At 38.8% G+C, this 24,423-nt stretch overlaps 2 protein-coding genes across 4 annotated transcripts; both read right to left on the reverse strand.

The window, feature by feature from the left end:
* Positions 1-8,545: 8,545 nt before the first annotated feature.
* On the reverse strand, positions 8,546-10,594 carry LOC130724682 (AT-hook motif nuclear-localized protein 15-like). Of its 3 annotated transcripts, none has more exons than XM_057575963.1 (2): positions 10,161-10,594; positions 8,546-9,821 (listed from the first exon to the last, which is right to left on the reverse strand). In XM_057575963.1, exon 2 carries the CDS (start codon positions 9,686-9,688, stop codon positions 8,774-8,776), a length of 915 nt encoding a protein of 304 aa, XP_057431946.1. In that variant the 5' UTR covers positions 9,689-9,821; positions 10,161-10,594; the 3' UTR covers positions 8,546-8,773. The 3 variants fall into 3 exon arrangements, with proteins under 3 accessions (XP_057431946.1, XP_057431944.1, XP_057431945.1); XM_057575961.1 differs by having other exon boundaries at positions 8,546-9,907; XM_057575962.1 differs by lacking the exon at positions 10,161-10,594 and adding an exon at positions 10,095-10,137 and having other exon boundaries at positions 8,546-9,907.
* A 12,001-nt stretch (positions 10,595-22,595) lies between these two features.
* LOC130724913 (uncharacterized) lies at positions 22,596-24,146 on the reverse strand. The gene has a single exon (XM_057576179.1). The coding sequence runs from the start codon at positions 24,144-24,146 to the stop codon at positions 22,596-22,598; it is 1,551 nt and encodes a 516-aa protein (XP_057432162.1).
* Positions 24,147-24,423: the final 277 nt, after the last annotated feature.

Below are 24,423 nucleotides of genomic sequence, written 5' to 3' on the forward strand. Positions count from 1 at the left end.
AACTAAAGGAGACATAATTAAGATAATATTGTGATTGCCCATGAGGTTTTTCATTCCATGAGGTTCCTAAAGAGGAGAAAGAGGTGGTTGCTATGAGAATTGATTTGGAGAATGCCTATCATAGGTTAAATTAACTAGAGATTTTTGCACAACACTCTCTTAAAGCTGAGGTTTGAGCCCTCTTCTTGTGATTTGACCCTCAATTGTGTGAGCTTGAGTTCGTTTCAGGTTTTGCTTAATGAGGAAATTAACTAATGTGCAATAACTATGTCACTCGAAAATGATTAAAAATAATTAAAAATAACAAAATAATAATAATAAAACAAATTAAAATAACATTAATATCCTAAAATTAAAATTTAATAAATTAATTTAATATAAATTTAAAAACACATTAACATATTTTAAATTTGTTTTTTTTCTTATTATATTTTTATTCTTTTTTATTTTTTTAATCATTTTCGAGTTATAATTAATTCAGTAAATAATAATAATAATAATATGTCACAAATGAAAGAGATTAGAAAAAGCATGTGTCGAAATCTTTTCAAACTCTCTCTTCCCATCTTATATGATCTCCAACCACCAAACAGAGAGAGAGAGAGATTAATATCTCTCACTTACCCTTTCTCTCTTCACTAATTCTCCTCTACCAAACTCACTACTAGGCTTTGTTTAGTATAAGGAGATTTAGGTAGAGAGAGATGTGGAAGAGAGAGTTAGGGGGAGGAAGAAGGAAGTTCGTGTGTTTGGTGAGTGGGAGGAGGGAGATAAAGGAGAGAAAAAGTGGTGGGTGGCAACCACTTTTTTGGTCTCTCCAAATTGGAGAGAGATGAGTGGGATTTTTTTGTTTGTTTAGAGTTTCGTACTTTACTGGTGGTCTGGGACCCCATTAATCACACTAGGCTAGAAATCATATCTGAGTTTTTATATTTTTTTCTGACTTTCTTCTCTCCAAATTGCACTTTACTGGTGGTTTGAGACCGCCAGTAGTTAACTTCCAATCGGCAGAAAATGTTTTACATTAGAAACAACTATTTTTAAACACATAAAATAACATTCTCTCCCCTTCATCTCTCTTCTCTTTTTAGCATACCAAACAACCTTTAAATTTACTTTATTTTTCACATATTTCTCTCTACTGAACTTCTCTCTTCTCTATCAAACAAAGCATTAAAGTACAAATATTTGTTAGCCAAGGAGGAGGCATTTGAGATTGGTTTCCCTTCGTTAATGGTAAGCAAGCAGCTGTGACATGAGCTATGCTCAAATGACCAAGGGTTTCATTGATCACAAACTTGAGCTGTTTATAGTTGTTAATCTACAATCTTATACCTCCATGTTTTAAAATAACTATTCAAAAAAAATTTAAAAATATAAATAATATTGTTAACTTTTTAAAACATGTAATTTATTTTTCCCTCTTTCCCTTTAAAGTGTATTTTTATTTCTACTCATTTATTCTTCTCATATGAATATTATATGGAAAAACATCAATTAATATTCCCTTCAAATCCTAAGTGGACACCATTATGAATTAAAATAAGCGGACATTTATTTTGAAAAAGAATACTCGTTAGTGTGAATACACAGAACCCGCTGATCTTTACTGCTTGTTCAAAACTAGGGATGGCAACGGGTAGGATCGAGCACGGGTTTTACAATTACCAAACCCAAACCCAAACTCAAACACAAAACCTTATGGGTGATAAAATGAAATCCATGCTCAAATCCATTGGGTTTCGGATTTACCCAAAACCCAAACCCAAACCCATTCCTTACGTGAAATAGCAACCCGATCCATAACCTACATTCATAAAAAAAATAGTGAAATTCATAGAAAGAAAGAAAAACAAATACTATTCATCATCATCATCCATCACTAAAGTGAGACAACAATAGTTTAGAGTTGACTTTCTCAAACATACAAAAGTACAATTAATCATCAAACACTAAGAACAAAGTTTATAAATATATACATGTATGAGAATTTTTTTGTAATTTTATGTTTTGGGTATCTTTGGATTCGGGTTTGGGCGGGTATGGGCACGGATTTAACTAATACCAAACCCAAATCCAAACCCATAAATTGCTATAGTAACGGGCAAAACCCAAACCCAAACCCATAAATTGCTATAGTAACGGGCAAAACCCAAACCCAAACCCAAATCCAGTCAACTCGGGTTTTGTCCGTCAAATCGGATCGGGTTCGGGCAGGTACCCATGGGTTTGGGCAAAATTGCCATCCCTATTCAAAACTGATTTTCTCCACTTGACAATTAGTTAATTATTGAACCATAATTGGTTGAAACACATCATCTAAGCAATTCTTTCTTATGCTCTCTATTCTTACTGAATAACAGAGTTCTATTTTGAACTAGAGGAAGTTTTCCCTCCGTTTCAAAACTATTGTAGTTTTAACTTTTTTGTTTTGTTCCAAAATCATTTTTGTTTTACATATCCAAAGCATTGTATGCCATTCTCTTCCATTTATGCTCTCATTTAATATTGTATCTCATAAGTACCACCTGTTATTTCCACCAATCACAATTCTTACCAAGTAGTTGACCAATGACTTACATTCTCTCTCTTTCATATAACTCATTAAATAAGGGTGTTTCAGTCAAATTATAACATTAATTAATGAACTTTTAAACTTTGTGCATAACCTTAAACTACAATAGTTTTGGAACGGAGAGAGTATTATGTGATGGTCTGATGAAAAAATTGATTATGAGCTTGTTTTACTATCTTCTTAATTTTCTAAATTTAAAATTAGTTTCAAAAGAAGAAAAAATAAAAACTATTTAAGTCATATATTTTTCAACTGACAACCAGTGACTTAAAAAAAAACAAAAAATATCTCAAAAATGTATTAGGATTTCTATTTAAAAAACTGCTTTTAAGAAGAAACAAGTGTTTTTTACACGCGCGTTGCACAGGGAATTTGTTTATTGTATTTGATACATTTTTAAATTATAAAATATTTAAGATGCTAAGAATGTAAGAACAATCATAATATAGATGTAGATATTTAAAGAACATAAATTCAGACACTCAATTTTAGTGTTTTGTAAGCATACACTTCATTAACTAATATAAAGATTTTGAAAAACACAGAAGTTAATAAGTCAAAAGCTTTAAGTTTTGCATATGTGAGGTATAACTGAATTTTGTTTGTGAAGATGTACTCGTGTTGCATAAAGGGTAATGCTTTTGTGTTTTAGATATGTAACAATACATAAATATATAATTATTGTTTAAATTATTAAAAATACACTTAAGTTATAGAAAAAAATGAATTTTTTTTTAACTCCTACAAATTTTCATTTTACATATAAAATGTTCCTCCCCGTGAGATCTCGTAACTCTAATTTGTTAGCACTAATAAATTTAGGTCATAATTTTATAGTACATATGTAATAATATTTTTTATTCCTCGTACTTTTCTTACTATCAAATTATTATAGTTATAAACATATATAAATATACACTCTTAAAATTTTGAAAACAATACTAAAATTAATTATATTAAATTTTTCTATTAAAATAATACCAATCAATTAGTTTAGAATATAATGATTGTATAAAAAAGTATAATGATACTTTTTATAGAAAATAAAATCTCACGTAGGTAGCATTATAGTAGTTTAAAATTAAAACATATCAATTGAAAATTATACGCAAATACAAACAATAGCCGCTTTTAGGTTTCAGAAATATAAGCAGTAGAAAATTGTGTGCATCTCCAGAACAAATATTTCTAGTGTTTTTACGGTGGAATTTGCTCTTGTGTTTGAGGCATGGATCAATACCTTGGTTTATTTCTAGCTTTTTGCCCCGTATGAGCTTTTTCTGTTAATTTTCATGTAAAATGTTTATCTCCGTGGGAACTCTTAACCCTATAGTTTAACTTAAACAAAAATAAACTATATATGTATTAATATTTTCTAATCACCGCACGACACATTTTAATCATCAAATTATCATGCCTTTATATTTATTTCTTTTTAAAATTTTCAAAAACTTATGAAAAAAGTAATGACATCATATTGATTTTTTATTTACCACTTATAGGAATTAGATTTCGACATATAAGTTCAAACAATCACTTTTTAAAATTAGACTTCTCTTGTGCTTAAGACATGTTCAATACCATACTTTAGCAATATTTTCAGATACTAAAGGACATACTTAATGAGAGATATATAATGCTACATAATGTGTTCCTCTAATTTGATTTCTCTCTATTTATAACTCATCTCGTTCTAGTACTAAGTAACTACTATAATAACATCAAACTAACTTAGCAGTCCCTGATTAATTTCCCCTTCTGTTACATCCTTACATGAGTTTGAAAATTTAAGTAAACACACTTCTCTTAGGTGATAAATGGGAACAATATAGAAACAACCGCAGTCCGCAGCTAATGAGAAACTCTGTCAAATTCACCTAGCAACCATCAAATCTCTGCGTGTCCATGGTAGCTCTGTGGACCCTCAGCACCAGATCAGCTCCCTTTTCCTGGAATTAATATTTTATAAAAATAAGAGAAATTAAGAAAAAAATCAAGAAATAAACAACCTAAATCATAATCAAATCTAAAATTTAAAAAGGTACTAATTAAAGATAGATAAAAACTATCAAAATCTAGCAAATCACAATAAAAACTTATAAAATCATAAATTAAATAAAAATCCGAAAATTCAATAAAGACACCATAAAAATTAATTAATAACCTCAAAATAAATCAAAAATAAAATAAAAGATCAAAGATATAATCAAGAAATAAACAACCTAAATCCAAATCAAATCTAAAATTTAAAAAGGTACTAACTAAAGATAGATAAAAACTACCAAAATCTAGCAAATCACAATAAAAACTCATAAAATCCTGAATTAAATAAAAATCCAAAAATTCAATAAAAATACGATAAAAACTAATTAATACTCTCAAAACCAAATACCCAAGAAAAAATCAAGAAATAAACAACTTAAATCCTAATCAAATCTAAAATTTAAAAAGGTCAAAATGTGCTTGGATAACTTGTTGAATTTTTCTTCATATTTTTTGTCAACATGTGATTTTTTTTTATAAATGCCTTAAATTTAAATCCAGTTACCTATTCAAAAAATTAATTCAAAAGGCTTTTTGTGTTTTCCAATATACAATTTTTTTAAAAAAAATATACACTAACTATTTAGAATTATTCAATTTGTATATATTTTATTAAAAACAACATTCAATACGATGCTTTAACTAATAAAATAGGGTCAGGAATAACAAAGTGAAGTATGCAACTTTAGATGACACTATGTCAGAGAACTATATCACTGTTGATTAAACAACAAAACTACATGCATATGTATACAGTAACAAACACTGAAGTTGTTAAATTCTAGAGTGCAGTCCACAATATAGAGGAGACAAATCCAAGAAAAGAAAGGTGAGCAATAACAATGATCACAATTCAAATAACATATCAAAAACATAAAACACAAAACGGTTTCTATTTCAATGTTAGCTTACATCTTCAATCAATTTATTCCTCATTCACGGACTCTGAAACAGACAGCTTGAAGGTCATCCTTGAGAAGGATCTGTGCGAACATAGCAATTTTAAAAATTCTCACATCGAAGCTGAATCAAAACACGTTTACTCTTTGTCGGTCAGGAAAAAATTAAGTAAAAGTCAATCATTCAATCAAGAAGGTAGTCTCCATGGATTAAAGGTAGCATAAAGCAGCAGAAATATAACAAAATATTGTCTATGAAAAGGGTACAAAGCAAGTTGTACGAATAGAGAAGATGGGGAAGAAGAAAGTCCTAAAAATGCAGAGAAGCCAAAGACATATAAGGACTCTGTTGAATATCTGTTAAGATTTAGTTTATTATTAATTATTAATCTAACAAAGAGATAAAAAGAAACTAAATCTATCTAAACCTATCTCTATTTAACTATTTAAGTAAATACTAATCTAAAATAATAAACTAATCTAACAAATAACAATAAAAACAAAACAAAATCTAAAAAAAAAAAATTATGTAGATACTAATCTAAAATAGAGAAACAAATATAGATAAAAACTACCAAAATCTAGCAAATCTCAATAAAAACTCATAAAATCCTGAATTAATTAAAAATCCGAAAATTCAATAAAAATACCATAAAAATTAATTAATACTCTAAAAATACCTGAGAATGACACGTGGAATTTTTTTTATGAGAATTAACGTGAGAATGACACGTCACTAAGAATGAATCTGGTGCTGACACGTCATGCTAGAAGTTGTTCTTTTATAATATATATTGATATTGATATTGATATTGATTTTAATTTTTTTTATCAGGTGAGTTTCTTTTCTATTCTAAAAATTAAAATGTATTTTACAAAACTCTAATCAAACTAGTTCTATATCTCTACTAGATTAAGGTCCTATTTCAAGTCCCCGTAGGATAGCTCAAGTGGTAAGAGCTGAGGGACATATGAGTTGGGTAGGGGAGGTCCAGGGATCGATTCCTGGAGGGTGCAATTTATCTTTCCGATGTACCAAAAAAAAGGTCCCGTTTCAAAGAGCTTATTTAAATTTATTTAATAAAATAAACATTTATGTAAGTGTTTGATAAAACTTATTAAAATAATTTATAATCTACTTATAAGATATTTTGAACTTATTTTCATAAGCTTTTTAGATTAACTTCTGAATAAGAAATCTAATCCTATTTTCACCTTATTTCTTCTCAAATTAATAAGAAATCTAATCTTATTTTCACCTTATTTCTTCTCAAATTAAGTTATGAACGCTTATTGTAATTAAACTTTAGCGTAACTTTATTGTCATAAGCGCGCGCTTTATGCACCGTAAAAATTTGTAATATGTACTTAGAAAGTAAATATCTCCTACAGATCACAATATTTTCTATTTTGAGTATTAGATATAATTTCTTTTATACCTAGTTTTCCCGCATATTCATTTCAAAAAAAAAAAGTTTTCCCGCATATGATAACCTAGGTAAACAACAAACACCCAAGAGACTATGAACAAAAAATTGGCCAAGTATTATTAATATCTCATGCTCATCAATGGAACACAAGTATACTTACCCCACTACTCACTAAATTAGCTCTTTAAATTGTAGGATCCAATCAGAATCCTATAAAGAGTTATAGGAGTACTATATTTAAAGTGCATTTAGATTCGCCAAAACTTGAAGGAGTTGGAGTAAATGTTCCATGTTTGTAGCAAACACTACCCATGAAAAGCATTACAAGGCAGAAAATACAAATGTTGCGTTGCTTGTTCTAATAAATATGACAAAGTTGTTTTCAAAAATATGACAAAGTTCTATAAAAGGAAAATAACAAGGAGACAAGTACATGTTGGGAATCCGCATCTTCATCTGCTTTCAAGTTTCAACATCATCCAAAACAAGGAAAGTTGAGATAGTGTATTATTTAAAGGAACAATAAAAAACATTTAAAACATAGTGAGCATATTGTGGAAACCCCTCCCAGCCTTCATGCTTGTTGATATTAACTATCAACTCACATTAAAAAAATGTTGGTTAGATAGGTCTCTACTTTCCAAACACAAGTGATACAATTAAACTGAAGTCCAGAACTAAAATTAACAGCATGATTATTTACTTTTTAATCCTCCCAGAATTACTTCTTTACTCACAAAAACTACTCCTAGTAGCCTTCTTCCAAAATCAATCCTTCTTGTCCAAACCTGGAAATTTACACCCTCCGGTCACTATTATAAGCAAAAGTTAGCTTTCTAGATTCATTCAATAAATGATGTATGTGACCATTTTAATGACCACATACATCATTTATTGAATGAATCTAAAGAGCTAACTTTTGCTTATAATAGTGACCGGAGGGTGTACACTGTAACAAGTGTCCTTCCTAGTTCCTACAATTCTGAAAAAAGCTGACAAGTAAAATCTAAAACAAGATGGACTTGCACCAGGACAACCTTTTTCCTGGCATCATCTAGCTAGAACAAGCAAAATAATGTTAAACCAGCATGGTCTACTCTTAAAGTCTACACAGCATGATGAATTCAAGGATAAGGGAGATGAACCAACCCCACCACACACCTTTATCCCATCCCCTTAATTACTATCAAAATCAAAATAGCATCTCCAAAAATATCCAATGCCCTAAAATCCAACACCATTTACTCACTAGCTATGACTTTCCACCAATTTCATCACCTCAATGAAGTAGTACTAAGCGGACAACACAAACAAGCAATAGAGTCAAACAACAACAACATGCACTCACCACAAATTCATGCACATTGATGTCTGCAAATTATTCCTGGACCATTTCACATTTATCCTCAACAACAAAATCACGATTGAACTCTCATGTGTGATTGAATACCAGTTGAATTAACGTGAAAGCACATTCATCGGCCATAAGATAAGTTTCATTCACTTTTTACCCCGAAGTATCGAGTGCAAATGCCGATTGGCATGGACGCCAACAAGTATCCAAATATATACTCTACCAAAATACAACACAAGAGAAAGAAGAGAAGCAAACAGCACAAAAGTATCTAAACATATAAAAAACATCAACATCTAGTGAGTTTCTCAGAAACAACCAAATGAACAAAAGGGATAAAAACATCCTAACCTTGATATGCTTACAAGAAAACGGTCAGAACACACTACACACTGCACAAGTAATACAAGTCAGCAAGAAGAAACACCATTAACATTTAACAACCCTCTATAATTCTACAATGTTTCTACCTTCAGAAAGAAGGTGGAGGACGAGGTGGAGGTCCCCAGAACACATCATGAGGCTGCATCTGACCATTGTGCATCAAATTTGGAGGCAAATTATACATTGGCATCGAAACCTGTTGTTGCTGTTCACCTAATCCTTGAGAAACCACAGTAGCAGAAGCTCCAACACTTGCTGATGAATTATTAACCCCTGATTGTTGTTGTTGCTGCCGAACCTGCATTTCCTCTTCACCTTGCTCTTCCGGTTCCAAGGGCAGCCTCTCAAAAGTAGCATTCGCGAATGTTGCTGCAATCACCATCACCGGCCCGGAAGCCACCAGCGAGCCCGCAACCGCGCCACCAACCACCTGCCCCTGCCCGCCGGCTAAGTACACTGTCAGCCCGGTGGCTCCCGGAGGTGATGGTGACGGCAGGAACGCTCCGGACAGCGAGAGTATCTCGAACCTCCCATGGAGGGTAATGATGCCACCCGGGGCAGCCGGCTGGCGGAGAGTCACGTTGGTGACAATGCCGCTCCCGCTGAGAACCGACACGCCGCGGTGGCGGCGGTTAGCAAAGGCGGCTATGCACTCCACCACGTCGCTGCCACTGGAGATCTCCAGCACGTGGCTCCGCATCGCGTTGGGGCTCTCCTTGGTAATCACAACCGGAGGTTTCGGCTTGTTCTTCGACCCCGGCGGCCTGCCCCTCGGCCTCCTCCCGCTGCTCCCCGGCTCCGACCCATCATGGCTGCCGGGATTCTGCTCCTCTGCGTTGTTGTGGTTGTTGTTGTTGTTCTCCTCATCCTCCGTCGCGTTGGTGTTGCTGTTGCTGCTGTTGGTCGGAGTAGCAACAGCGTTTCCGGCGGCGTTGTTGTTGTTTTCCATGAATTCTTGCTCCCTTCTCATAGCCACATTCCCAGTCCACCATCGATTCGCCATCTTTGAATCAAACCCAGAAAAGATTTTGTGAATTGGATATTTTTCCTCAGATCTCTGAAGCTGGACCCCAATAGATGATGCAGCAGCTGAAAACCTTATCCAAACTTATCTAGAGACTTCTTTCCTCAACTCACTGCATGAAATCAGGGTTCAAATTTTGCATGTAAACCCTAGCCACATGTATAAAATATCCCTCTAAATTGAACAAGTCACATCCATCTAATTCAAAGAAAAACAGAGAAGAAAAAGAAAAACTCAGTTATATATATATAACAACAGAGAAACTCAACTCAAGACACAAAAAGCTTAAGGAAAAACTGCTTCAAGTACAAAAGTAAAGGAAACCCCTCAACAACAAGCAGCTACAAGGAAAGGAAATCTCTCTGGTATATAGCTTTTTCTGTACCTCAATCTATGCCACTTATGGGGTCAGAGAAAATTGATATATGGTGGTGGGGTAATAGTACTATACCTTAACTATGAGGGGGACCCCTAGCTGCTTGCTGCTGCAAGATCTTTTTTCTTATTTTTTATTTATTTATTTTCCTTGAAAGGAGATGTTTATCTATTGCCTGATGGGTATGAGAGAGTTGTCCTTTGAGTTAAAGGATGAGCTCAAATAGAAATAATATATAACTCTTTTTTGTTTTTGTTTCTCTCTCTTTTGAATAATTTGAAGTTGATGAAGTGGAAATTTGAAGGAACAGTGGTTTAGCGGTTTTGTGCAGAAAGGAAGGGTGGGGGTGGGTAATGGTTGTCTCCCTGGTAAGCGGTTCTTGTGTTGTGTTCAAAGTTTTCAACTTCCCAAGCAAGCAGAGCCCCATCCACTTGGTGTTGTTGTGTCACCTACTCACTCACCTTCGTTCAAAACAAGATTAGACAGACAAAGAAACAGAGACCAACTTGCGCAATTGAGTGAGAAAGAAAGAAAAAACCGTTTTCCTATTCCTAAGTTTGTGTATGAATGTATTGTATGTATGTAATAACAAAACAGTGGTAAGAGTTACACCTTGAATTTACTCTGTTGTCCTCGTGCTTTGTGTCTTGGTTGGTATTCACTGGAGCACCGCGAGGGGCTTCAGACGGAAAATTATGACCCTGTCGAGGATTGACCCATGTACTTCGTCAATAGCTGCAGCATTCAGATTTTGTGTACAAGAATATTTTTATATTACCAATACTTATTGAGTAGTGTTACTATGTCAGAAGTTTATAAGATTTATTTATTTAATGAAGAATAAGTTTTAAAATCGTACAAAACAATAAAATAAAAATTCGTATATGCACAAGCACAATGTGTAGACCAAGTTTTCCGAAGCAGGAAAAAAAATATGTGTGTACCACATAGGACCGAGTAGAACACAAGGTGGCTGGAGCTCAGGAACCGCGATGACTAAAATTGAGCTATTTCCAAAAATTGAGATATGTTTTATTAAAGAGAGACTAAAATCACAAAGAGACCAAAAACATATATATTTAACTCTTAAAATTTTAATAACTTTATGTGGGAGTAACTTGTGCAACATACGATGGAAGAGATGTTAGATCACATGAGAGGGGGACTAATATGTTTAGAGACTTTGATTCTCTGCATTAAGTAATTAAAGAAATGTAAGATATAAAAAAAATGTTTAAAAAAAGAGTTGAATATGTTTTTGTCCCTACAAAATAGTGAATTATTGTTTTTTGTCTCTTAAAAAAGTATCTTTGATGCACATCTGTTCTGGGGATCGGGAAAATACCCGACCCCCTAGCTTCCCACTCTAGCACGACCACCCAAAGGACGAGGAGACTAACCAACCCTTCCACCCGACAAGACAAGTACACCTAATCCCCCATAGGGCGGTCATCAAGATACCAAACCCAAGTGAGCGCGATTGACCCCCAAGAGGTCGGGCACTCTGATTGACCCCCAAGAGGACGGCCACAAGAGTGCCCGACCAAGACAAGTTCGCTTAAACCCCATGGGACGGGCACAAGTCTGCCCGACCAAGACGAGTACGTTTGAACCTCATAGGGCGGTCATCAGCGTACCGGACCAAGGCGAGTGCGTTTAAACCCCATAGGGCGGTCAGTCGACTGAACGAACCAACCCGCGAACGGAGCCAGGCTACTACGAGGCCTATCCGGGCAACAGAATAGAAGGGAGCCACAATTGGACCGAGGGATGACCTCCCGATCAACCAACGAGACGGCCCCGGTCCAGCCCGAGTACTTGCTCTCCCCTCGCCTATCAACATCTCCCAGAAGAATGTGCGTTTCAGCTCAGCTGTCACATCTCTGACACTTGGCCGCTGGAAAGGAGACATTGGACCAAGGCTCGAGATCTTGTCAGCGGCACCTACGATCTTCAGACCGTTGGATAGCTAGAGTTGACTTGGGTTGCAGGCAGATCCAAGGGTAAGGATTTGCACCAAATCCTAGCCTCTCATAGGCCTCTGAGATTACGTCCACGTCACGGAACTCCCAGTATAAAAGGCCCCTCACCTCAAGGGGCCAAGGTAACTCTATTATTCTATCTTCTCTACTCTTTTCTACTTAGAAAAAAATCCTCAAAATCACCAAGTCTAACTTAAGCTTCGGAGTACCTTGCAGGAACCCCCCTGGGGACTCACCAGCATCCAACTGAAGGAACGCTCCTCCCAGACACCACCTCCTCTCTCCGGACTACTATTGCTCCCCTTCCCTCCTCGCTACCCCTCTCCTGGGTAGGTTTGATTGGCTTCCCCCGATCAACATCCCCATTTGATTGAAAGTTGAAATACCCGTGTTTGAATAATTATATCTTCACACCTAAAAAATGAGGTGTAGAGAGGTGGAGGAGAGAGAGATAGGAAGAAAGGAGAGAGAAAGTAAAGATGTGATAGATGATTTGATTGATAGAGAAAAGAGAAATAGATATAAATGAAGGTGGAAAAGGAGTGGAGAGGTGTGTATATATCATAACTCGAGGTAGTTTTTATTTTACGCTTAGTGGTAGTATAAAGCGCCGCTAAACTAAAAGAATTTGAAATTTGAAATCTTAGAAGGTGGTGGTGGATGCAAAGGAAACCCAACCATTGTAAACACTTTCCTTCCTATTTTGAGAACACATTCCTTCCTCTTCCCTATGAAAACCCTAAGAGGGAAAACTCATCTGTTGTGAACTACAAGCCACCCCTTCCAACATGAGAGCACCTTCCTCTTCCTGCTTGCAACTAAGTCAACCCAATTGATGTGAACTGTCGTCGTCGACTAGGAATCGCTCTACCGTTACGACATGAAAATTGCTAATTATCGAAGAACTTTTGTAAGCACTAAATTTGTTGGTAATTTCAATTTAATGATTATGTTGAAATTTTCACGGTCGTTTCAATGGTAATAAACGGTAGGCAAGAAATATCTTTCAATTCCTAAGTGAATGCAAATGTAACATTTCGCACCCTGTGATTCATCATTGTGCTACCTTTAGAGAACTACGTCAAATCAATTCTCACCAGACAAAGAGTCACGCACATCCACTTGAAATAAACAAAGTTAACACAAGACGATGATTAAGTTTTATTTATACAAATCTTTCCGTAAGGCCATAAAAAAATATGTTGATCGCAAATTTTGAAAGATAGCACAAACTAAACAGGTTCAGCACCAAGTTGCAACTCTAACATTATGTTTAGTACCATTCATTTTCAAGAGAGAGTTTGGGTAGAGATTTCAAACCTCTCCTTGTTTGGTTCATTGGATGGAGAGAGAGATTTGCTAAATTTGGTGGCCCCATATCACTTTATTGACTCTCTCCAATTTGAGAAGAAAGAGGAGGTGAAGAATGACCAATTTTTGTTTTCTTCTCTTACCTCTTGAAAAAAAAATTAATGTATAATATTTTATAATTAGGATACGAATGTCATCTTGTACAAAATCAATCTTCTCTCTTTTCACTCTCTATTCAACCAAACGAAGGGAGGGAGAAGTCACGTCATTCTTTCTCTTCTATCTCTATTCTCTTTCTATCATACCAAACAACCTATAAATCTACTCTATTTCTCACATATTTCTCTCTACTCATCTTTTTTCTCTTTTCTACTCCCTCTTCTCTATCTCTTTCATCTCTACCAAACAAAGTGTTACGGTTTAGTAGCGGAAATAAGTTGTTTAAGTTAAAATCAAAATTTTAAACTCAGCTCAGTTTCCCTTGAGTTAGAATATCAAACCAAACAATAGAGTAACACAAAATATTTATCCTGCTTCTCCCAGACTCCGACACTTCTAGTCCCATTGCTCCTTAAGGCTTTTTTTTCACTAACCTTGCGAAGTTACAAGCATTGACATTTGACTCCGCCTCTTCAAGCTAAACATGAGTAACACTTTTAATAGCCTCTTAAAGCAATGAGCTTGAGGGTTTGATTCCCGGACAATGCAGATGCATTGAGAAAAAAAAATCAGTTATACACGTTTTGGACGAACCATAATTAAATGTTTCATGTATGATTGTTCTTTTAAAAAAAATATTTTGATTATCATAACTTTCATTTATACGGTAGATTTAAAAAGAAAACTTTCATTTATACGGCAGTAGACGCCAATTAACCTTTTTGTAGAGATAGGATAGGATAAAATTATTAATTATTTAAACATCTTACAAATAGTCAACCTGGACAAACTTAAATGCTGAAATTTTTTTTTTTTTGATGCTTACAACCAAAGGAAACAGAAAAACACAAAGAAAAACTACTGCCTAAGCACCACAGACCCCATGGAGTCTGCGATGAGTAAATCCCCCATTCCAGGGAGGGGGTCTGGGAGGAGGAGGAAGCTAACTTCCTGGTTTGCTCCTGCTTTAGCAACAAAATCTGCACAAAAGTTTCCCTCACGCAGAATATGCTCCAAACGCACTCGCCACGGACGATTCAACAGCTGACAAATGTGGGCAATCAGAACAGCAAACACGTGGTACTGAGATGGAGGGTCACGCACCAGATTAACGGCAAGCATGGAATCTGAGAAGCACACTACGTGTCGGTACCCTAGAGTCCAAACAAGTTCCAACCCTTTGAAAATGGCCATGAGCTCCATATGCAGAACCGAGTTTTGCTGGCCAAAACCGAGAAAACCATGGATCCAACTGCCATGGGAATCCCGAATGCAACCTCCAAAACCCGAACGGACTGGATTACCAAGGGAGCTTCCATCACAATTAACTGCTACCTTGTCTTCCTCCGGTGGCACCCAGGACACCAACCGAGGCTGCGCAGTCCACGGCTGGGAGGGCCAAGCATGGAGAAGCAACTCCTTATGATCTCGAATAACCTGCAGCAAGCGCTCCTCTGGGAGAATTGCGTGCTCAAACAGGGCACGATTTCTCGCTGTCCAAATGATCCAAATTGCTGAAAGTGCGAGGGCTTCATCCTCATTAACCATGAACTTGAACCAGTCGCGGGCCTCCAAACAATTAAACGCAGCACGCTGAGTGTTGAAGCCCAGGCGATGCCAAACTCGACGAGCGAACCAGCAATCCCTAAGGCAGTGCAAGACTGTCTCAGGGTAGAGATTGCATCTGGTACACATGGGGGAAGCAGCCATGCCACGAGAGTGCCGCAGATGGTTTACTGGCAACGCACTGTGGCTCCCCAACCAGATTAGAAAAATGATCTTGAAAGGTCCCTTAATACGCCATATCCAATTCCAGGCATGAAGTGCAGTGGTGGGATCAACCAGCGTCTCCTGAGCACGACGAACGTGAATCAGCCAATGGTATCCAGAACTGGCAGTATACACTCCGGAGGAGTCAGCAGTCCACACCATGCAATCAGGCACATGATCATTGATGAGGCTATCTTGCTTCAGAATCATATCACAAATCACACTAGGAAGAGGGGTGTACAAACGCAATAGATTCCACGTACTGTAACACCCCAATTTCTCAACTGAGGAGTCACATTAGTAACCTAACAAAGTCTAAGGACCAATCTGCAATCCCTAAAACCAAGGGAATTTTTTTTCTGTAAAACAACTAAACACTTCGGCTAAAAGGTTGGAAACATACCATAACTTTATTTAGATAACTTGTTTCCCGATATACAGTAATAATAGTTTACAATACCATAAGTAAGGTTCAGAATAAACATGCGCACTTTAACAGTGGCGGAAGCAAGACTTTAATAACAGAGTTCTCATAAAGTAAAAGAGACTCCAACATAATCCACAAGAAGAGAAGCAAAGCTGCTTCTCATACCTCTACTCCACCGCTTACAACTCGATCTCCAACTCGAGTAGCTATGCCTCGGCGGAAGGATCTCCATCGCCTAATAGCGTTAAGCGCCCAAACAACAAGTAGCAAATAGAAAGGGTTAACTCCATGCAATTACCATGTATAAAAGAGAAAAATCATGCTGTTCGAATTTAATTACCTGGCATGGTAAATAACTAGCAACATAACTCAACTCATATATCAACAACTTAAACATAAATCGGACTCAGATAATAATAACCTCAACAATGTAACATCAAATCAGATATCAATAAACCGATACGAAAATCCAACAACATAGGGTCAGGTGTTAGTTCCCTATAATGCAACTATATGCTGCTAACAAAATGGATCGATCAATATCGTCTCTCAAGACGGGACAATGATAGGACACACCTCCTCATCGCCACTTATAACGTCATACATGACGGGACAATCATAGGACACACCTCCTAATCGCCACTTAACGTCACACAAGACGGGACAATCATAGGACACACCTCCTGATCGCCACTTAGCATCTCGCAAGATGGGACAATGATAGGACACACCTCCTCATAGCCACTTGACTCAAGCCCTATATGCCAAGTCAGACAACAACAAAGCCCAACCAAGGACCAATCCAAAGTAACCAATAAACGGCCGAAGCCTCTCAGAAAACGGAGACACACGTCTCAATAAGTTCACTCGGCCGAAGCCTTTAGAAAACATTTTCCAAATTCAGCATAATAATCATAATCATCTGCCAATCAATATAAACATCTTCATCTCAAACACAGGCAGTGCGATAAAAGCATGCAAGACTCAAAGACGCTCTAAAACCGAGTTACCCTTACCTTCGTGAGTAGAAGTTGGGCATGGAAATTGCGAACCTAGAACAAAGAAAACACAATCATCAACACAAGCTTCACTAGGAGCAACACGATCTACTAATACTAATCGAAATCGTAAAGAAAGCCTCTAAAGCTTCAGAGTTCCTATTTAGGCACAAATTGACAACGGAGACTTCGTTCGCTAAAACGAGCATAACTCGAGCTACAGAACTCAGAATGACACGAAACCGGCGCCAAAATTTCGACAATTGAAAGAGCTACGCAATGGCTCAGGTCATAGAGACCCAAAAATTATTTTTGGACACGGTACCCAAGCAATTAGGTTTCGGCCACTATGGAAAATAGGGTTTTCGAACTTTTTCTTCGATCTAAATCAATTCACAAGGTAGTTTTAGGGTAAAACTAAGGCAAAGAAATTGTCGGAACAATTTTCGGACAATCGGGTCGAAATACGACTATCCAGGGGCATTTTGGTCCAAAATAAAGGCTCAAAACTTCAAAGTTATCAGTTCGGAAAACAAATTTGACAGCATTGATCCTCATGACATCCGTGACAACAAATCCTAAAGGCACGAAGTCAGATTACAGCTTTTCGACAATAAAGTTTCGAAATGTGCGACTAATGGGGTTTTGAATCAATTTTTCAGATCTTGGACAACTGAATCGCAATCGGCGATTACTGACAGAGGTTTTAGACTCATGGGAACATAAGGAACATAACCCAACCAAGAAATCAAGGAAATCTGACAATTTTAGAAAAAGCTCAAAACTGTGAGCACAGAAACGACTTCAGAAACGCAACAGAAACAGTAAACAGAGGTAGGATTCATGCTAGTTACCTCAATACCTAGAAGTAGGGACGAACTGCACGAAGATTGGTCAAGTTTTCGCGAAAATTTCTCCTCTCCTCCTCTCTCTGTAAGATCAAGATTTGGTCATGTGGTACAACTCTATGTTTTGATGATAACAAGTATTTATTTGTGGATGAACAACTATGATACTCTAATGTTTGTCTTGAGTGTTTTGAAAAACAGGTTCTGATTCTGACACCAGAAGATATATTCGTCAGAAGATCTGAAGATCAGAGGATCTGAAGATCAGAGGATCAGAGGATCAGAAGATCAGAGGATCAGAAGAACTGAAGATCAGAAGATCAGAAGATCTGAGGATCAGAGGATCTGAGGATCAGAGGATCAGAAGATCAGAGGATCAGAAGATCTGAGGGACCAGAGGCTCTGAAGGTCCAGAAGCTCTGAAGGTCCAGAAGCAGAAGTTACGAAGGTCAGAGGATCCAAGCTTCCCTCTGACTCTGATCACCAAGCTTCACAAGTTCCAACACGAAGTATTCCTCTGATCAGAAGTCATTGGTTAAAGGCAAATGTCTCTATCAAGAAGTACAAGAGCAGTGTACTATTCTGAAAAGCCTACCTACCAAGGTTCAGCCACAGCAGGTTCTGGAAGTTCCAGAAATGCCCTCCAACGGTCATACTCTCTCAACAGAAATATCCTTTGCACCTTGGACTATAAAAGGCTGAAGAAAAAGAAGAAAGCTAAGAGAGAGAGAAAAACCAAGAGCTGCAATACAAGAAAAGATTCAAGCCTCTACTTTCTTCATCTATTCTTATTTAGTTTACACTCAGCTTATTTAGAAGCAAACCTTTGTAAACACCAACCTCAAACAGTTGTTTGATTTTCCTTAAGGGACCGGGTAGGTCAGTATCCTTAAGAAGACTAAGAGAGTGAATCTTAGTGGTGATTCCTTTAGGAGATCAAGGTTGATCGGATCCTAGAGAAGACTAAGAGAGTGAATCTTAGTGTGAGCTAAGTCAGTGTATTGTTAGTCACTTGTAGGTTTCAAGTGCAGTTGTAACAATTATCTGATTAGTGGATTGCCTTCATTCTAAGAAGGAAGAAATCACCTTAACGGGTGGACTGGATTAGCTTGAGGGATTTATCAAGTGAACCAGGATAAAATACTTGTGTGCTTTTCTCTTCTCTCTATCTTTATCCGCTGCACCATTTATCTCAGAGAAACCGAGAAGATTTACTTTAAATCTTAAGGGGAAAGTTTTTATTTTCAAAACTCTATTCAACCCCCCCTTCTAGTCGTTTTTCACACCTTCACTCTCCTTGCTCGCGGCCTTGAATGGGTGAGAATGAAGAGATTTTGCTTTTTCGAGCTATTTATAGGCAGGTGAAATCGCGGGAAAATGAAAATTTCGCGATTCCGATTTTTGCAGCACGTCCACCGAGGAATTCTAAGAGAGATTCTAGCGTCAGAATTCCAGAACTCAAAACAATTATCTATGATTTGGGAAAAACGATATCAAAAATCCCAAAGGCGGTGTAAGTTAATCTGTCCCGTTAAACTACTTTTTGCTGTGATGCTTAGACGACAAAACTTCCTTCTGAAGAAAGATTGGAAATATCGAAACAAATCTGGATACGCGGACGGAAACTTCGTTAGAAGTCCCGAATAGAAAAAGTCTTCATCCATCGCTCGAATCTAGGGTTTCGAAGCAAGGAAATTAGCGTCGTCGGACTTCCGAAAAGTGAATACTATCGTGCGTACAGTCTAGAGTTCCGAAATGAAACGCTGGTCGAAGGAAAAATAAAGAAAATCTTTAAATTTTCCAAGGATTCGAAATCTCACTTAAAACGTTGCTCTAAAGCGAAATTAGCCTATTCTGGACACGCTTGCCATAAGGCGGGTGTGCAGACGACTCGCTCTAATTCCTAAAATGACTACGCAACATTCCTCAAGCAATTCCTGAACTTTCTTCTTCATTAATCTTTCTCAAATATCAAACTCCTGTCACGCTTACACTGATTCTACGCGTGAGTCGGAAATTAGCTTGTTCTGAAAATCCAGGTCTTACAGTACCACCATCCACTATATCACGAACCAAAAGCTGTGTATCATGGATATCCACAACTGGAACTAACTCACACAGCTTGAAGCCCCCGAGCCACTCTTCATACCAAAGAGAAGTCCGCCCATCACCCAGTTTGAAATCAAAGCCATCCCTGATCACATCCCTAGTCTTTTGGATTCCCTGCCAAACACTCGACCCACTTCTAGTTGGTACGGAGAGAAAATTGCCTTGCACCCCATATTTCTCCCTAACTAACGTGACCCAGGGTTTATCTTCATTCTTAAGCAGCTGCCAAACATGCTTTCCAAGAAGAGCAATATTATGATCACGGGCTTTCCGTAATCCCAAGCCTCCCACCCGCTTCGGCTGAGCCACCATGTTCCAATTTACTAAATGAATTCCGTGGTTCGTAGTACCCTTCCAAATAAAACGACGCACCGCTGCATCAATATCATTACATATTCCAGTGGGGATCCAAGTATGCTGCATACAGTACGTGGACATAGAGGAAAGCACAGATTGTGCAAGAGTGACCCGGCCCGCACGATACAAAAGATTATGCTTCCAAGCCGCAACCCTGGAGTTCACCCTATCCACCATGAACTGAAAATCACCTCTAGTTGCTCTCTTATTAAATATTGGAAAACCCAAATATTTACCAATATGAGGTGAGAAAGCAATCCCCGTAATAGTGGACAAAGTATTCTTCATAATCGGAGAAAGATTTTTCTGCCCCATAGCCATGGACTTTCCCTCATTCACACGAAGGCCAGAAGCTCGACAAAACGAAGCTAGGATGTCCCTAACTAAAGTCACTTGCTCCACATTTGCACGTGTGAACAAGAGAAGAACCATCCGCAAATAAGAGGTGAGACAGCTTAAGAGAAGAACCATTCACTGTGACAGGTTTCCATCGACCATCCTCAACCGCCGTCGAAATAAGGGAACTAAGCCTCTCCATACACATGACAAAGAGATATGGCGAGAGGGGATCCCCCTGACGAAGCCCACGTTTTGGGTTAAACCCTTGGAGCCTATCACCATTCCACAAGACCGAGAGGGACACAGACGTCATGCAAAACATAATAATACGGATACACTTTGCCGGTAACCCAAAATCCACAAGAGTGTTCTCCAAGAACCGCCAATCAAGCCTATCATAGGCTTTTTCAAGGTCAAGCTTGAAAATCACATCCCCCTCCCGTCGCTTTGTCTTCATCATGGAATGGACCACCTCTTGGAGGACAATGGCATTATCAGTAGTACTCCTCCCTGGGATGAAGCTGCTCTGAAAAGGGCTGATAAGATCATTGAGGAACGGACGGATTCTATTTACCATGATCTTCGAAAGGAGCTTATGGAGAACATTACACAAACTGATGGGCCTTAATTCCTTCAGAGATTTAGGGTTATCTACTTTAGGAATCAGGACAATGAGAGTTTCCGCAATACTTGGATCGAAATGCCCAAGCTCAAAAGCATCATGAATGAAGGAGAAAACAGAATCCCCCACAGCCTCCCAGTATCGCTTGTAGAAACAGGCTTGCAAACCATCCGGGCCCGGGGCTTTGAAAGACCCCATTTGGTGAACTGCTGCATACACCTCCTCCTTGGACACAGGCTTCACAAGCTCATGCAAGCCATCCGACGGAAAAGAGGCCAGCTGAGGGGTAGATATGCACTGGGGATCCACACTGTCACAAGTAGCAAACAGGTTAGTATAAAAAGAATGAGCCTCCTCCTTGAGGCGGGCTCCATCTGTACACCAACTTCCGTCTGCAAGGGTGAGGCCCTGAATGTGGTTACGGCGCCTCCGGATAACGGTTTGAGCATGGAAGAACGCCGTGTTTCGATCACCATATTTCACCCACTTCTCACGAGACTTCTGGAACCAGAGCATCTCTTCTTGAGCCAAGACATCCTCTTGCTCCTTACGCAACTCCTGAAGCTTCCTAAGAAGAACCGCAGAATCTACATGCTCAAGTCTCTCCTGGATGTGTCTAATTTTTGCTGCCACCTGCCTCTTTCTCTGAAAAATATTTCCAAAGACATTTCTATTAAAGGCCAAGGAATCATTTTGGACATGCTGGATGGAGGAAACCAGCCAAGGATCACTTTTTTTCCAAGCTTCCGCAACAACACGGTGGTATTGGGGATGCTCCATCCATGCAGCTTCAAACCGGAAAGGCTTATTCACCATTCCTACATTCCGCGGGCAGCACCGCAAAAGCAGGGGACTATGATCTGAGTGCTGACGAGCTAAAACTTCCACAGAACCATGCGGGAACCCAATCCTCCAATCTAAAGTAGCAAGGGCCCTGTCAAGGCGGCGATGGAGTGGGGGGCGACCTTGGGCATGGCGGTACCAAGTATAAGTTAGCCCAAAGGACCCCAAGTCAAGCAACCCACAAGACTCATAATTATCCACAAAGGTTCGTGCCCTGGACGGTGAAAAAACGCCTCCTCGAACCTCACTCGAATTTGCAATGTCATTGAAGTCCCCAATTACCGCCCAGGGGCCTTGGATCAAATTCATCAAGCCACGGAGGTGCTCCCACAAATTCTGACGGAGCGAAGGAGTAGGGTTGGCATAAACCCCGGTCCCCACCCAGGAAGCTGAGGATGAGCTGAAGCGGAGGCTGACAGCTTGTGGATGTGAGGCCACCACATCAATCTGAACCTGCAAAGAGAGAGCTCCCAGCGCCCAAATGCCACCAGAGAATCCGTGAGCCTCCTCGATTGCTAAAGGTTTATATCCCAGCTTCAACCAAAAAGAAGCCAACCTACTGAACTGGATATGGGGTTCAAAAATGAAGCAAATATCAGGCTTCAAGCGTCGCACTAATTCCCTGATGTTCCTCTTACACGAGACATTAGCTGCTCCTCTGACATTCCAAGCAAGAATAGAGATGCTGGTTGTGTCAAACATAAATAACTGTTCAAAGAAATAAAACTACTAACCACCTAGATGATTAGTTCGAATTTTCCTTTTGTCCCGAAGGTTCCAGTGGCCCTTCCAAATTTGACCCAAGCTTCTTGATTTGGGAACCACCCCCCACAGTCCTCACTAGAAGCATTTCTGGTTGGGCATGTAGAGAACCAGCTCCACATGTAACCGCATCCTTTGCCAGTTCTTCACGTTGAGTTTGCATGGGTTCACTGGGTCCCCAGGTGATTGCTTTCCCAACGTGCCCACTATCATCAGTAGGCCGCATGAAGCCGGGACGCGTGGAATCCTCCCCTTTCCTCCTTTTCTTCCCACCTGGAGCTTTAAGTGTGTCGGGCCCACCAATGCTGCCCATTACAGGTCCAGAATTCTTCTTGGATTCAAACACAATGGGACCCACTCGCGTACTCCCATTGGATTGCTGCCCATGACTTTTTACACGTTGACCATCCCTAGCAGTTCCAGAATTCTTGGTGATTTGCATGTCCCCCCCCCCCCCCTTGATTGATGGGTTTTTCTTTTTATGCTTGCGTGTCACCGTCATCCACTCACCAGCAACTTCAAGGATAGCGGGGTCCACTTCAATAACAGGTGAAGGCGTTTTGTCCGGGATTTCCTCAGCCGTTACACCCTCCTTAATGATTTGTTCTTGAGATTCCGCGCTTTCCTGAGTGGCAACGGGAACCTGATCAGCTCCTAGGTCAACTGGCGGCGGCTCCACAGGAGTAGTCACCTTAGGTAGTAGTGGCTGCTCCACCGGCGCCGGTGGCGGTTGCGTACATTCTCTCCCCCGGTGCCCGTAGCATCCACACTTTGGACAAATAATATGGAGTCCTTCATAAACCACCTTATACCAAAAACCCTCAAACCAAAATTTCCCCACTACCGGCAACGTGAGATCAAGCTCCACACAAATCCTTGCGAATTTCCCCCGTTCAGCGTTCAATGTATTCATGTCTACTCTGACCGGATTACCGAACAATCGTGCCAACGACAAGAGAAAACTCTCATCATAGAAAGTGACATTCAACCCCGACACACGAACCCAAGCCAGCGTTTTTGTGATCTTTGCAGCAGGGCTGATAAATTCTTTGCTCCACGGCGCAACCGCCAGATAGTGATCAAAGATCATCCACGGTCCCCCATCCATAACCTTCTTCCGATCTTCAGGCCGATCAAACTTCACCATATAAAAACCATTGTCAACATCAAGCAAGTCAAACTCTCCCGTTAACTGCCATATATTGCTCAACCTAGTCTTCATGATACGGTATCCAAGTTTCTTGCCTAGCAAACCCACCACCAGTGCATCCTTCCATGGAGAGCACATGCCATCAATCACTGATTTGTCCACATGCAACTTAGGGAGTTGCCTGTTATCGTTGATGTATGAAACTTTCATCTTGCCTGTCTCAAAAAAATCTTCTAGGGCTTTCGGTGAAGCCTTTGAGCCGTCCCCCATGAGTGTATCTCGAAAGGAGGAACGTGGTTGCCCTCCCCCCGCATCCGGCGGCCGTCCTTGCGCAGCCGTATTCAAACCCTCAGAGTGAGCCTCTCTCTCGGTGTCTATTTCCATCTTTTACTTAAATGCTGAAATTACAAATATACACGGATTAACACATGTTTTTTATATTGAAAAAACCTAAAGCAACTAGGCAAAGTCAACAAAAACTAAAAAAAATTAGTAGAGTTTAATTATGTATGAAGAAATTTAATTGGATATATTGTAGAACTTTTCTAACTATAAGTACAAAATAGTTAAAAAAATTCATAAATCGTATTATCGTGGCTAAAACTCAAATGTGATCAAATTCTGGAATCTAGAAAACAAAGGGATAATTGCTTCCGACATT

This window comes from Lotus japonicus, chromosome 6, assembly GCF_012489685.1.
Source record: "Lotus japonicus ecotype B-129 chromosome 6, LjGifu_v1.2".
Classification (NCBI taxonomy): domain Eukaryota; kingdom Viridiplantae; phylum Streptophyta; class Magnoliopsida; order Fabales; family Fabaceae; genus Lotus; species Lotus japonicus.